The 17,019-nt window shown below is 36.6% G+C and overlaps 1 protein-coding gene across 9 annotated transcripts in view; it reads right to left on the reverse strand.

Moving 5' to 3' along the window:
- The window catches only part of LOC105480188 (exocyst complex component 6), a 214,472-nt gene that overhangs the window by 134,745 nt on the left and 62,708 nt on the right, over nucleotides 1-17,019 (reverse strand). For all 9 annotated transcript variants that reach the window (XM_011738755.2, XM_071069486.1, XM_071069485.1 and 6 more), the window contains 3 exons: nucleotides 14,989-15,193; nucleotides 9,592-9,747; nucleotides 5,421-5,489 (listed from right to left, as the gene is read on the reverse strand). In XM_011738755.2, coding sequence (XP_011737057.2) covers nucleotides 5,421-5,489; nucleotides 9,592-9,747; nucleotides 14,989-15,193 — 430 coding nt within the window. The remainder of the gene's footprint in view (nucleotides 1-5,420; nucleotides 5,490-9,591; nucleotides 9,748-14,988; nucleotides 15,194-17,019) is intronic.

Below are 17,019 nucleotides of genomic sequence, written 5' to 3' on the forward strand. Positions count from 1 at the left end.
ATACAAAAACTAGCCATGCGTGGTAGCACACACCAGTAATCCCAGCTACTTGGGAGACTGTGGCATGATAATTGCTTGAACCTGGGAGGCAGAGGATGCAGTGAGCCAAGATCACACCACTGCACTCCAGCCTGGGCAACAGAGCAAGACTCTGTCTTAAAAAAAAAAAAAAAATTATGGGATTACAAAAAGCAGCCACTATTATTTAAACCCAGTGTGATTGTTTTGTGCATTCACACATCTTAAAATCAAGATAATAAATCAGTTTCTCATTACTCATTCTATTTCTCATTACTTAATTTACAATAATGCAATGTAATATACACCTGAAATTCTAAGCTTTTATGAAGTAAGGAGCATAATAAACAATACTACATGCTTTCCATTAACATGTGGACATACATAAAACTCTGTTGTTCAACTTTTGGAAATAATCAAATACAACCAAGTATAAAAATCAGGGATATAAAAAAGAATAAAATAATGTTTTTTGGAGCAACTTGCATGGAACTAGAGACCATTATCCTAAGTGAAGGAACTCAGGAACAGAAAACCAAATACTGCATGCTCTCACTTATCAGTGAGAGCTAAGCTATGGGTATACAGGAGCATGTGGGGTGCTATAATGAACACTGGAGATTCAGAAGTGGGGTGAAGGATGAAAAAAAATCACCTACTGGGTACAATGTACACTATTCAGGTGACAAGTACACTAAAAGCCTAGACTTCATTACTATACAACTCATCCACATAACCAAAAACCACTTGTACCCCTAAAGCTACTAAAATAAATACAAATACATAAATAAAATGCATTCCTACTAATCAATAAATCAAACAATAAAATCAGGCATAACTCCATTAATTTCATTAGATATGATGATCATGCTTTTTCTCGGTGTTTAACAAAAGAGAATAGTATATGCTGCTAAAAATGAATAGCCAGGGTTTACTCTAAATATGAATTAGAAAACATTAAACAATTGGACTTAGACTTATGATAGCTAAACAGTTTTACCCTCTTCAATGAATCATAATGTACATAAATATGAAAAAATAAGGTTAGCCAGTATAACTCAATTTTTGGCAGCCCCAGAAAACACTCCATTCATGTTTAAAAGATGCAGCTTTACTAACCCATGTCATTTGGCTGTTTAAAGGTGTTTTTCTTTACAGCAAATGATACATCCTAAGGAAGAGTATTAAGATTGGCCAAAATCATTGTTTACATTTAAACACATAGGACATAGCTTTAGCATTCAAAATTCTCTGTGTTCTCTTTGCTGTACTCTCACAGGGACGCTCTCTTAAAAGCAATATACTTGCTGTCAATAGCTACGGGGAAAAAGAATAGGTCATTAAAAGGAAACTATCATTATTCCTACCTATGTCATTACTCCCTACTAAGATCTAAATTCAGAATATCCTACCACAGGACAAAATATACTGTTTCTAACATGATTTTACCCTTAACAGAAATTTGTGCAAAAATGGAAAGAAAGGAACTCCTAATATAGTTCCTTGATTAAGAATTAAAGGAGACTTCTCCTTTGTTTGGCACCCTGGAAGTTTTTACACCTCAAGACAATGCACCATGGTAGTACTGAGTATCAGTGAAGGGTATCATTTTCATTTATAAAGTAAACATGGTAGCCTTCAAAATGGCCTCCAAAGATCCCCACCTCATGGTATTCATACCCTTGTGTGGTCCTCTCCCACAATGCACCTGAGTTAATCTATGTGACGAATAGGATAAAGCAGAAGTAATGATATGTCACTTCTGAGATTGTGTTATGAAAGGAATTATGGCTTCCATCTTGGTTTCTCTCCTGGATGACTCCCTCTGGGGGAAGCCAGCTGCCATGTCATGAGGACTTTCAAGCAGCCTGGTAGACAACCCATGTGGCAAGGAACTGAGGCCTTCTACCAACAGCCATCATAGAGGCAAATCCTCCAGTCCCTGTTAAGTCTTCAGATGACAGCAGTCCTCACTGACATCTTGACTAGAATCTCATAAGAGACCTGTAGCCAGAACCACCTAGCTAAGCCACTCCTTGACTGCTAACCCTGTGAAATAATACTGTTTGTTGTTTTAAGGTAGTGTGTCATTCAGCAATTGATAACTAATATGGTCAGTATCTTAGGTAGCTGTCCTAGAAATAGAATCTGAGATCAATGATAAACTAAAAAAATGTTCAAGAAGGAAACTTTTCAAGAAGTGAAGAAAGTAAAAGGAACAAGAGGAAACCAACCAAGGGTACCATCTCAGGTAAAAAAATTGGGTGCCTGATTCCACACTGCAACTTTAGAGCATAAGTTATACCTCAGTGTTGTCCTAATCTAGGCAAGGAATCTAGGCTTTCAAACACCATATCCACAAACCGTAACTGATTAATCTCAACCCTGGTAATCTGATGTGGGGTAGCTTCTAGCTGAAAAGGGACCGAAAAGAATCTGAGCAGAGCACCAATAGTAAGAGAAGAACTATTGTGAAGACAGGTTGGGGTTCCCAAACAGATCATTTTTAGAAAGAAACCTATGGACCTAAAATTTATTTCCCTAAAGTTTCTAGCCCAGGGCCCCTTGGAAAGCCTTCATATACCCTTAAAAACTCCTAGGGCAGCAATTTGCACACTATATTCAGTATTCATCAGATAATTAGGAAATTAACTCATTCAATATTCAGTATTCTAAGAAAAATGATCCCTAAACTCAAAGTTTAGGACACAGCCAGCTAAGAAAAGTCAGATAAGCTCTTAGGACTTCTCAAAGTCTGAAAAATAATAAGCTACAATAAGCTACATTGTGAATATTGTGTGTAGCATTTTCCAAAGAGAATCCCTTGTTTTGAGATTATACCTATTTTCCTTTCATGGAATACTCATATTTTATCAAATAGAGTAGGATACCTTAGGATTTTGGACATAGAGCTTTTTTGGCTAAAACAGACTTATAGTCAACAGTCCTTGGAATCATACATATTAATGTAACCCTTTTATAATAACCCCTTTGACATTTACTGTCTGCTATTTTATACCGGGTCCTATACCAAGCACTTTTATCATTTATATTGACTCTAATACCCAACATAGCCTTAGAAATTGTTAACCATATTTTGCAAATGAGGAACTCAAATAAGAGAAGTAATTTTCCCAATGCTATAACGCTGGGAAATGGGAGAACTGGAATAATGAGTAGAAGGAGGAGGACTTGTAATAAATACTAAGAAATTAGTGGCTGGCCACGGTGGCTCATGCCTGTAATCCCAGCACTTTGGGAGGCCGAGGTGGGCAGATCACCTGAGGTCAGAAGTTCGAGACCCTGTCTCTACCAAAAATACAAAAATTAGTGAGGCTTGGTGGCGGGCACCTGTAATTCCAGCTACTTGAGAAGCTAAGGCAGTAGAATCGCTTGAACCCAGGAGGCAAAGGTTGCAGTAAGCCAAGATTGCGCCACTGCATTCCAGCCTGGGCAACAGAGCGAGACTCTGCCTCAAAAAAAGAAATTAGCTTGACCAAATAATTTTTGGTCATAAATACCAGCCAGAAGTTATCATGCTAATGAAAGTTTATTAAATTTATAGCATAAAACAGTAAGACCATACTGTAAACTCCACCTCTACAAAAAATACAAACATTAGCCAAGGATGGTGGCATGAACCTGTAGTCCCAGCTACTTGGGAGACACAAGTGAGAGAATCACTTGAGCCCAAAGAGGTCAAGGCTGCAGTGAGTTGTGATCATGCCACTGCACTCCATCTTGGGTGACAGAGCAAGACCCTGTCTGAAAAGAAACAAAAAGAAAAGAAAAAACAGTAGCACAAAGAAGAGGGTATTAATATAACTAAATTGTTTTAAAGTAAGATGTTAATTGCAATCCTCAGGGCAAATACTAAAAAAATAGGCCAGGCTAGGTGGCTTTCACCTGTAATCCCAGCACTTTGGGAGGCTGAGACCGGTGGATCGCCTAAGGTCAGGAGTTTGAGATCAGCCTGGCCAACAAGATGAAACCCCATCTCTACTAAAAAAAATACAAAAAATTAGCTGGCCATGGTGGTGGGTACCTGTAAACCCAGCTACTCGGGAGGCTGAGGCAGGAGAATCACTTGAACCCAGGAAGCGGAGGTTGCAGTGAGCTTGAGATCATGCCATTAGACTCCACCCTGGGCAACAAGAGCAAAACTCTATCACAAAAAAAAAAAAAAAAAAAAAAAAAAAAAAAAAAAACGGGAAATGACAAAGGAAGTGAAATGGTACATAAGAAAATATCTATTTAATGCACAAGAGGGTACTAATGGAGGAATAAAGGAACAAAAAAGATATAAGACATGTTAAAACAAATGGCGAATATCATAGCAGACATAAATCCTACCTTATCAGTAATTATGTTAAATGTAAATGAATTAAACACTCCAATTGAAAGGCAGAGATCAGCAGACTGGATTTGAAAAAAACAGCCTGAACTATGTGTTACCTACAGGAGACACACTTTAGATTCAAAGATACAAAGAGATTGAAAGTAAAAGGATGGAGAAAAACATGCTATGCCAAGGGTGCTCAAAAGAAAGCTGGAGTGGCTATACTAATTAAAGCCAAACAGACCTTAAGACAAAAAACATTATGAAGAAAGATATTTTATTATATTTTTTAAAAGGTCAATCCATCAGGAAGACATAACAATTATAAACATATATTCACCTGCCAACAAGGCCCTAAAAATACATGAATAAAAAAACTGGCAAAACTGAAAGAAAAAATGGACAATTCGACAGTTATAGTTGAAGACTCCAATACTTCTACTTTCAATAACAGAACAGGTAGAAGACGAACAAGGAAGTAAAAGACATGAACAACCCTATAAATCAACTACACCTAAGAGATATCTATAGAACACACCACCTAATAACAGCCAGATACACATTTTTGGTGTTTTAGGGAGTGGTTGGGGGGTGGGTAATGAGTATTTCTGGAATTAGGTAGTGGTAATGGTTGCGCATCCTTGTGAATATGCTAAAACCACTGAATTGTATACTCCAAAAGGGTTTTTTGATATGTGCATTAGATCTCAATAAAGCAGTTATTTTAAAAAAGGAACATTAAATAAAAAATAAGAGCAATGTAGTATGGAATACACACATAGAAGTAACTTATAAGGACTGTGATGCAACAACAGCACAAACGCAATAGGGAGAAATGGAAGTATACTATTACAAGGTTCTTAAAATAGACATGAAGTGGTATATCACTTGAAATTACACTATGATAAGTAAACAAAAAATATAAGTGCCTTACACACAGTGGATATTTCACAAATAATTATGTGAAGATTTTCAGCATATGATCAATTTTTAAGGCCTAAAATACATATATGCCTTTTAAATAATATAAAGCTATATATACATAAATATAAAACATACTTACCAAAACAGAATAAATGTGCAAACATCGATAAACAGGTGAAAAATCAACAAGATCCTGAACAGTTAAGACCTGAAAATTAAACCATTTTAAAAAAAATTACAGGTCAAATCATTAGACCACCATTAGATAATGTAAAGTTAAAGACAGGCGAAAAGATTAATGAACTTTGTGTTAGAATATTTATTCAATTCCCCCATAGAAAGCATATACTATAAACACAAAATCTTCTTTATTTTGTTTTGGCATTTCTTCAGCAGTTTATTCTTTGTAGTATGTTTATTATCACTGTTGACTGTTTTCAATTTAAGATAACAAAGGAGAGAAATTGCATATTTTTAATATGTATGACAGATTAACAGAAAATTGCTATGGATAACTAGATACCTCATTACTGTTCTGGGTAAAAATGAGACATAGATTTTTTGATTTAGCTATAGACAAAGTTCCCGTTCTTATGCAGCTATATCATATGATCGGTCATTATTGCACTGAATTAAAGACACTATCAGTATTATTTTACGGACCGCTAAGAAAGAAAAAAACACTACCACTTAAAACTATAACACCATCAACTTTAAGATGTGTCCTATATTCTGAAATGTTATATGAAAAAAAAAGGCTTATAATTGATGAAATGTAGTTCTATAAAGTTTCTCAAACTTGAGAAATACATAAACCCTTTTTAAAGGAACACATTTGTACTCACGTGAATCTCCAGGGTGAACTTAAATTATTTTTAATATAATACTGCTTATTAGGAAAAATGATAAAAACAAAATGAAGTGCAGTATAGTAGTAAAACAGATCTGAGAGAACAGGGAAACAACCAAGCTCCTCTAAGAGTACAGGTCTGGGGGTAAGGCATGATGGTGATGCTCTCAGCAGGAAAGATATACAGAACAGGAAGGGGAAAATTGAAGTAAGAAGACTAAATGGTCTTTTTTCAACATTCTGAACCTCAAAGGAGAAAATAACACAGAGGTCCTCTGAATATTAAGAACAAAAAAGCAGATGTCAAAAATATTTATTTAATTTAAAGGGACAAAAAACCTAGTAATAATTTCAAGGGACTAATCAGGACATACTAATTCCACATTAGGAAGGCATTTAACTGTTTAATGCTGTTCATTTGTCTGTATTCAGTACAATAGCAGACATTCACTACATATGCATATATATACATACAAACACACATACACATACATGCATACATATTCACACAAATATATTACATATATATTACATATATTTGTGTGAATATGTATATATGTATATATGTAATATATATGTAATATATTTGTGTGAATATGTATATATGTATCACCCCATCCTCAGATATACAGCAGAAATGTACATAGTGGCTGGGTGTGGTAGCTCACACCTATAACCCCAGCACTTTAAGAGGCCAAAGTAGAAGGACCACTTGAAGCCAGGAGTTCAAGACCAGCCTGGGAAACACAGCAGTTTCCCATCTCTATAAAAAAATACAAAAAAATTAGCTGGATATAGTATATACAGGAATGTGCCTGTAGTTCCAACTACTTGGAAGGCTGAAGCAGGAGAAGCATTTGAACACGAGAGTTTGAGGTTACAGTAAGCCATGATTATGCCAACTGCACTCCAGCCTGGGTGACAGAGTAAGACCCTGTCTCAAAAAAAAAAAAAAAAGAAAGAAAGAAAGAAAGAAAGAAAGAAATGCACATAGTAAACACTCAGCTGTTCATCCATTCACAAATACAGTCATGAACACAGTCATATGGTTCAACTAAAAGTTCTTACTGTATCCCAATTATGTCCTTAGAAAAAGAATTTAAAATATCATTGGCAAGGCAAAACTTATAAATTAATTGGGAATAACTAGGTTCCTATGACAGTAGCTAAATTTAAAAAAAAAAAAAATTTGAAGAAGATGATAAAAGGTAAGTTCAACAGAAGATTTTGTGGAGATAATTTATTTTTTTGGAATGGGGGTCTCACTCTGTCACCCAGGCTGGTGTGTAGTGACATGATCACAGCTCACTGCATCCTCAACCTCCCAAGGCTCAGTGATTCTCCCACCTCAGCCTCCCAAGTAGCTGGGAATACAGGCACTACACCTGGCATTTTTTTTGTATTTTTTTGTAGGAAAGGGGCTTCACCATGTTGGCCAGGCAGGTCTCGAACTCCTGGCTCAAACGATCCGCCCACCTCGGCCTCCCAAAGTCCTAGCATTACAGGCACGAGCCACGGCATCAGGCCCTGTAGAAAAAACTTTCAAAAGCAATAGGATGCCGGGCATGGTGGCTCACACCTGTAATCTCAGCACTTTGGGAGGCTGAGTGAGAGGATAATTTGAGGCCAAGATAATTTGAGTTCAAGACCAGCCTTGGTAACACAGTGAGACCTCTGTCTCTCTAAGAATTTTTTTTTTTTTAATTAGCCAGGCATGGTGATGGCATGCTTGTAGCCCCAGCTACTAGGGAGACTGAAGTGGGAGGAACACTTGGACCCAGAAGTTGCAGGCTGTAGTGAGCTATGACTACACCACTGCACTCATGGGCAACAGATTGAGCACTATCTCTTAAAAAAAAAAAAGAATGAGAGAATGAATTTGGATATAGAAGTTGAAAGAAAGAAAATATTTAAGGATAATTTTAAGGTTTCTAGACTTACTAGGACTTTTTATTCATTAAAAGACTTTAATCGTATTAGAGTTATTTTGTAGTATTTCAGCACCAACTTTTTAAAAAGGTAGACTATCCAGAATTAGGTCAAATGACAAGACATTACGACAAAAATCTGACAACAGGTAATTCAAATATAAGTAATCGCTATAAAAATAATTAGATTTGGGCGCAGTGGCCCACACCTGTAATCCCAGCACTTTGGGAAGCCAAGGTGGATGGATCACCAGGCCGGGAGTTCGAGACCAGCCTGGCCAGCATGGTGAAACCCCATCTCTACTAAAAATACAAAAATTAGCCAGCCAGGCGTGGTGGCGCACGCCTGTAATCCCAGCTACTTGGGAGGCTGAGGCAGAAGAATTGCTTGAATCCAGGAGGCAGAGGTTGCAGTGAGCTGAGGTTGTGCCACTGCACTCCAGCCTGGGTGACAGAGCAAGACCCCGTCTCAAAACAAAAAAATTAGATTTACACTTTTACTACAGATTCCACTACCAGAGATTTACAAATATAATCTACAATATATCGTGTTTATCTGTAAATTATCTAGCCTAACATTTCAGATGACTCCATTGCCCTAATAGCTCAGTACAGTCTGATTGACTTTGTCAACTTGAAATAAAAATATATAGAGACAAATTTCCAAGCAAAAAAATTTATTTGAGAATAAACAAAAAAATAGGATTACAATCCAGGACATGCATAGACCAGGGTGGTCTCTGGCATGTCTGGAGAACAAAGAAGGTTAGGGTTTTATTGGGGAAACAGATTGTTATGCAAATTGTTTTGAAAGAAAGTTCACTGGTGAGTGTCACTAGTTCCTAGAAAGGACTTGTAATTTTGGAGTTATGGTTAGGCCCTTACAGTTTTGGATTGACCTTGTGAGATAGTTGTTTGTTTTTTGTCTTTTTTTTGAGATACAATCTCACTCTGTCTTCCAGGCTGGAGTACAGTGGCACAATGTTGGCTTACTGCAACCTCCGCCTCCTGGGTTCAAGCAGTTCTCGTGTCTCAGCTTCCCAAGTAGCTGGGAGTAGAGGTGCCCAGTACCATGCCCAGCTAATTTTTATATTTTTAGTAGAAACAGAGTTTCACCATGTTGGCCAGGCTGGTCTTGAACTCCTGCCTCAAGTGATCCACCCACCTCGACTTCCCAAAGTGCTGGGATTACTAGTGTGAGCCACTGTGCCTGGCCTGTTTTGAAACAGATAATTGTTCACATATAAGTGGCTAGCTGTCTTTGCAAGGCTGATGCAGTAAGCTATGATTTCAAAAAATTTATTGTAATAGTTCCTGATACCAGGCAAATCGTCCATGACAGCCCTCCCTTCACGGCCTTCTCAGCCTCTATTTTGTCAAAGTTTGACACACGTGATTCCATTTTGACCCTGACAACTTTTACAACATAAATTCATTTTGCATATGGGAAGATTGAATCACACAAATGTACATGACAATCCAAAAGAAAAAAAATTATCTAATAATAGAAAAGAAAGAAAGAAACCCATCACCTCCTCTTCATTCTCATCCTCTTCTTCAAGTGAATGTTTCAATACAGTTTCATTCCTTTCCTCTGGAATCCTATCATGATTTATATACATATTCTTCCCAAATTTCATTTTATTTTGTTTCTGCAGAGAAACACTGAAGGTTTTCTGATGCTGTGCCTATTTTGAAGAGACAAAAATTCAGATTATTTCAAAACTGATTATGGTCAAAATTAGTTCAAAAATTTGTTCATAGTTGTTTTTTATCTTTTTAATGTCTGTAGCTATAGAATCTATAGTGATGTCCCCTTTCTCATTCATGATTTTTGTCTTCTCACTTCCTTTTTAAAACAAAAACAAAAACAAACAAACAAAAAAAAACAGGGTCTCACTCTGTCATCCAGGTTGGAGTATAGTGGCACCATCACAGCTCACTGCAGCCTCAACCTCCCCAGGCTTCGGTGATCCTCCTACCTCAACCTCCAGAGGAGCTGGGACTACAGGCATACACCACCACACCCAGCTAATGTTTGTGTTTTTGTTTTTGTTTTTGTATTTTTTTTGTAAAATGGGGTTTTGCCATGTTGCCCAGGCTGGTCTCAAACCCCTGACTCAAGCAATCCACCTGCCCCGGCCTCCCAAAGTGCTAGGACTACAGGCGTGACCCACCACACCCAGCTTCTCTTCCTTTTTAAACAGTCTTAAAATTATGTAGAACTATGTATTTTCCTCAGTTAGCATATTGTGTGTTGGCAAGGAAGACTGGCCAACACTCTTTGGCCATACTCTCAACTTCCTGAATTAGCCATTAACCTCACAGAAGGAACTATAACATCAGGTTGCAAGCTTATTTTACTTCCCACTGAAAATGCCCAGTTTGGGAAGACTAAGAATGCAGAAGCTGTTATCTCACAACTGATCATTGACAAAAAACAACATTTACACAGAATAAAAAGTTGAGAACCCTCATATTTTTAGGCATTTTAGTAATACTTCCCTATCAGAACTTCTTTACCAGAAATAGAAAAAAATATAAACTTAATTCCAGGATTTTAATTTCCTTACACACTGCGAGACATTCTCTCTGCTTTGATGAGTCAGATTGTTGCTATTCTGTTCTGTCAGCACATAGAAAGGTCATGCGTTGGCTCTTTTAGGAGAGTTCTCTCTAAGGCATATGTAACTGCATATCAGCCCTTCTCTACTCTTAGGTTATCAGACCATGCAAGTTGCAGTAATCTGGCTCCTCTCTTACCTAGACTTTGATCCTGGCTGCCCCCCAGAGGCTCGTACTGGAGAAAATTATTATCACTCCTGTGTATTCCTTTACCCTCTGTGCCCAAACTAACTTTGTCAATGATTTTCGGTCCTCAGAGTATAAAATCATTTATTTAGAGTACTGTTTCCAAATTATGTTATGCACAAAATTAACCATTCACACAGTAAAAACACATGTTCCTTGAAAAAAGGGTTCTAAGCTCAAATGAGTTATATAAATATTACATATTACATCCTCCTTCTAGGAGATTTACAACTCATAAGTAAATAAATCTGTTTAACTTTATTTAACCTAGGTTTCCAAAATTTATGTGACTATTTAGTCCCTTTGTTCTCCCTAGAGCAGTGGTCCCCAGCCTTCTCTTGTGGGGGGATGGTTTCAGATGAAACTGTTCCACCTCAGATGATCAGGCATTCGATTCTCATAAGGAGCGCACAACCTAGATGCCTCGCATGCACAGTTCACAATAGGGTTTGCGCTTCTATGAGAATCGAATGCCGCTGATCTGACAGGAGGCGGAGCTCAGGCAGTAATCCTCTTTAGCAAGCCACTCACCTCCTGCTGTGTGGCCTGGTTACTAACAGGCCACAGACAGGTACTAGTCTGCGGCTGGGGGGCTAGGAACCCCGGCCCTAGAGAGCAATATTAAAATGTTGCCAGAGAACATCATATGGAAAATGTTAACTTATCCTATATAAATTTTAGATATCTATTGCTAATTAAACATTAGACAAGAGTGGATTCATCTCTCATATTAGAATTTTTAAAATTCTCCCTAGACAATCTAAAACTCAGCTCTAAACTAATTTTCAAAAATAACTTTTTTGTGCCACTCATGTTAGGCATAATAGCTAGATCCCAGGAAGGCAAAAATAAGCAGGGCAAAATCCTTCACTTAAAAAATTCACAGTCTAGTTAAGAACATAAAAAAACCAATTGTACTGTAAAAAGTACAATGGTATACACACTAAGGATGAAGTGACCATCTCTCACTGGCAGCAGTGTAATGGGTGATAGCAGAAGATTTCACAGACAAGGTGATGCTCAAGCTGGCTTTTGGGAGGAAAAAGCAGGAATTCATCTGACTGAGCAATGTGAAAGAATGGAAGACATTCTTGGTGAACAGCTAGTATATTCCAAAATCTTAAGACAGCAGATACTGCTAGACCATAGAAGGGAGACAAGTAGCAAGATGAGACTGAGGAACTTGGACTTAAGTAAAAGGTAACAGGGAATCACTTAAGATGAAGTGGTGTGGTCTTGTTTGCATTTTAGGACAGTAACCAAAAGGAAAAGAACATACAGATACAGATAAGGAAAACAAATGATTCTATATAACAGTTCAGTTATGTAGGGGGGAAACAGAATCTACAGGTATTTAGAAGCAGAAGTGATAGTTACTAAGTAGGACTTAGCAACAAATAACATAAATAGTATCAATACTCCTGAAAAGTTTAAAATACTCCCCAGTTACTGGATTGTGGAAACAGGAGACACTACTATCTGAGATAGCAAATGTAAGAAAAATAGATTTAGGAAAAAGAGAATGGGTTTAGTTTTAGAAATGCTGGGTTTGGGGTAGCTATAAGATATTTAAGTGAATACATAAGTCCATCCATCCATAAAAGGGATATAAGATCACAGAATTAAGCACAGGATACAGAGTGCACCCAAAGGAGGGAGCTCTTTGCAAAGTATGAGCTTTACACTCATGCCACCTATAAGATTCCAGAACTAAACTGTGACTCTGCCAAACTGAGCAGAGCTGATGAGAGACTTCAGGAGGCTTCTCATACACACACACACACACACACACACACACACACACACACACACACACAGAGAGAGAGAGAAACCCACAAGAAATTGAAAGGTGGCCTGAAGGGATACCAAGACATAACAAAATACAATTTTTCTTATCAAATCTTGAGAAGTCTAACTCTCACTAGAAGGAAAACTCTCTAACTTCTCAACTCTGTGGAAGTTATTTCCGAAAGAAGAAACTATAAGGAAAAACATCCCCACAGAGAGATGCTAAGAAAAGTTTCTGTATGAAATGTCTGTTTAAACTGCAATGATCGGGAGCTTGATGACTTTTACGAGGAAATAATAATAGTGGACCAAGAAAGTCTATTCTCTCCCAGAAATAAATTATTGTAAATCTTAAATCCTAGGGTCCATGATTTGATGGACTCCCTAAGTGGAAAGAATCCAAAACTGGTCTATGAAAAACAAGTCAAAGAAGACAAGTTTAATATTGACACTTGTAATTAAAATCTATAATGGAATATGAACTTTAAACTGTTTGCATTCTCATACTGAAAAATTTACCAAGTGGTTGTGTTTTTAACCCCCATGGCATGCACAGATTTCCTTGGCCAGAGGTAGGAGAAATAGTATTGAAAACACTGTAATATTGAAGGGAAGAATACAATGGTGAGGACCTCTCCAATGGGGAAGATCCTCACTGACCAGAGGCAATCAGTAAGAAAAACTGAGGAGTTTCCAAAGTAGTTTGTAATATTTGGGGGGAAAAAAATCAAGCATTAGAAATCATATAAGAGTGTGCACTGTAAAGACAAAAAGAAGAAATGGTGTTGGGCATTGTTTTATTTCTATGACATTATAATTATGAGTTTTAACAGCTCTTAGAAAATTTAATTTTTTAAACTTATTATTAAAAATTTCAAACAGATTAATATCATGAACTCCCATCATTTATCTTCAACTAATATTTTTACATTCTTGTTTCATCTATACCTTTATCCACTCACTCCATATATACTCCAAATTATTATTATTATTATTATTTTGAGACAGAGTCTCACTCTGTCACCCAGTCTGGAGTGCAGTGGCATGATCTCAGCTCACTGCAAGCTCCACCTCCCGGGGTTCCCACCATTCTTCTGCCTCAGCCTCCCGAGTAGCTAGGACGACAGGCAACCGCCACCACACCCGGCTAATTTATTTTGTATTTTTAGTAGAGATGGGATTTCACCACGTTAGCCAGGATGGTCTTGATCTCCTGACGTCGTGATGCGCCCGACTCGGCCTCCCAAAGTGCTGGGATTACAGGCGTGAGCCACCCCGCCCGGCCCCAAATTATTTTTTATAGTTTTCTATTTATAGTTTATTATTGTTTATAGTTTTTTTTAAGTAGGATATATATACATTGAAATATATAGCTAAGATCTGTACAAGTTTGACAAATACATTTTTATCATGGTATAAAACATTTCCATCTCCCCAGAAAGTCCCCTTGTGTCCTTTCCTAGGCAATTTCCCCACCCAGAGGTAACCACTGTTCTGATTTTTTTCATCTTAGTTTTACCTGCTTTCGAATGGCATAAAAATGGAATCACACAATTTGTGCCTTTTTGCATTCAATTTCTGTAGCTCAACATATCTGTGAGATTTATACATGTTGTTGCATTATCAGTAATTCATTCATTTTTATTGCTAGGTAGTACTCCATTGTATGAATATACCACAATTTATGTATCCATTCTCCTTCTGATAGCCATTTGGGCTGTTTCCAGTTTGGGGCTAACTGTGAACAAAGATGCTATGAATATCATGAGGCCATGTTTTCTGTTTCTCACTGATAAACACCTAGCAGTGGAACTGCTGACTCAAAAGGTAGATATATTAACTTCATAACTGCTGAGGCTTTTCCCATTGTTTGTCCGTTCATTATTGAACTATAATAGTTTTCAATTCATGGTTAATACTTTTAATTTGTTTTAAATACAGAACAGTTTAGAATCTTAGCGTAAAAAGGCTCCCACTTGCCTCTGTGGCTGCCACTGTTTAGCTAATTCTATACCACATTTGGCTGGTGATAAAGGATAATATAACACCACATATATGGAGAAGAATGCTGACAGTTCAGGTGGTAACTAAAGAATTTAAGTTAGACTGATTTTACTTAAAAAAGGAGTAACTGTGAAGCCAAACAAAACACTGATAGAATCCTTTCTAAACAATAACCAGAAAAGAAAAAGGTAAAACAAAACTAAGCATTTTATGTAAGTTAAAGAAGTAAAAAAAAAAAAAAAAGAAAAAAAAAAAAGTAAACTTTGGATATTTTCCAGATTCTGTATTACTAAATAATATTAAATCAAAATTATTTTTAATCTCACCTGTTTCATCGCTGTTTCACCTATTTTGTCAGAGTGTTTTCGAATGCTTTCCAAAAAGTCTTTGAGATCAGACATGGAGATTTCTTTAATATCCTCACGGAGTTTGGGAAGATTTTCTATCATGAGCTGACAAAACCGGTATTGACTAACCCAGGGAAAGTACACATTCTCTAATTGTTCCATAGTTTTTAGGGCAGAATAGTACCTGTGAGAAGTTAAAAAGAAAACTCTATAAAAAGTTCTTATCACAATAAATTTACAAGTAAGTCTAAATAATCAGTCTTACACTGATTATTCATTAAAAAGGACCTAGTCATAGTTAAACTAAGTAAAATTAATATTTACATCTATTTGTCAAGGACAAACTATAAACCACATAAACAAGCCACAGGCTCAAAGTTCATGGCATACATTAATGTAAAACTTCCTTATTTCACTTCATCTGAATCTATAACATCAAAAGCATTATCATAGTCATCTCAATACCTTAAATGAATATGTATAATTGTTTCAAATTTCTGAATTACAACATTTAGTGATTTGCTATATGATTTTGTATTCTGTCTCCCATCCTAATATCCGTCCACATGGATTCACCATACAAAAAAGTACATAACTTGAATATAATTCTAATTAAAAAAAAATTTATTTAACTTTTTAAAAAATGTCATACTACTATTTAAGGCAATTAGAAATACTGTTAAGTATCACACACACACACACACACACACACACACAAAACAGGTAAAAATCCACACTGGTAGAGTGCTTTTTCAATTCAACAAATATTTACTGAATATTTTTCGGGCTTTGGGGGCTACTATTTCACAGTGTGACATGCTGGGTATGCAGCAATTAGTATAGCCTTTGCCCTAGATAAACTGACATATATTTTCATATACATAATTTAGTTCTCTTTAGACTTCTATGAGGTACACTTCTATGGCAGATATTACAAGTAGCATTCTATAGATGAGAAAACTGTATAGATGAAATACAGAAAAGGAGTATATAATTTGGCCAAGATACCATACTAATTGGTAGCAGGACTGAGACCTTACCAAACTGTCAGTTTCCTACAATAATATTAACCACCAAAAATCTATTTGAGAGTTAGGTAGAAGAACTTTAAAAATTAATTACATAGTATTCTATATCTTTCTATTGAATTGGATGACATTAAAATTGGGAAAAGGCATTAATTAATGTACAAAAAAATCAAAACTAAGTTGATAGAAACTATGAGACGTAAGTGAAAACAAAGTTAAGTTGAAAAGACCCACCGGGCATGGTGGCTCACACCTGTAATCCCAGCACTTTGGGAGGCTAAGGCGGGCGGGTCACCTGAGATCAGGAATTCAAGACCAGCCTGGCTAACGTTGTGAAATCCTGTCTCTACTAAAAATGCAAAAATTAGCCGGGCATGGCAGTGCACACCTGTAATCCCAGCTACTCAGGAGGCTGAGGCATGAGAATCATTTGAATCCGGGAGGTAGCAGTTGCAGTGAGATCATGCAACTGCATTCCAGCCTGGGTGACAGAGTAAGAAACTTTTTCAAAAAAGAAAAAACAAAACAAAACAAAAAAGAGGTTATATTCAAAAGCTGTTTTAAAATACCAATTAGTTTTCTGGCATATACTCTCAAAGACAGAGTATATTCTGCAAATTGTCACAAAATATTACCACTAATTTAAAAATTAGACCATCTAAATTTTATCTTGGTAAACATTAGCATGCTTATAATATAAACAAAATATACATTTGGTCAGAAACTAAAATATTTAGGTGGTGGTATGGGTGGGAGAGCTGTCATTACAATAATTTTGATAATGCCTGAGATATTAAAGGCTTAGATGAAGTGAAATAATGAATTAGGTATTTTCAGTATAACCCATAACATTTTAGATGCAACAGATCAATCAACAGTCAAACCACACTACCTGATCCTGGACTAATTTCCTGATTTTATATGAACTAGGTATATTTCAAAAGTATTCTCTCTACAACAGGTATGGTTTCTGAAAATTCAT

This window comes from Macaca nemestrina, chromosome 9 (genome assembly GCF_043159975.1).
Source record: "Macaca nemestrina isolate mMacNem1 chromosome 9, mMacNem.hap1, whole genome shotgun sequence".
Taxonomy (NCBI): Eukaryota; Metazoa; Chordata; class Mammalia; order Primates; family Cercopithecidae; genus Macaca; species Macaca nemestrina.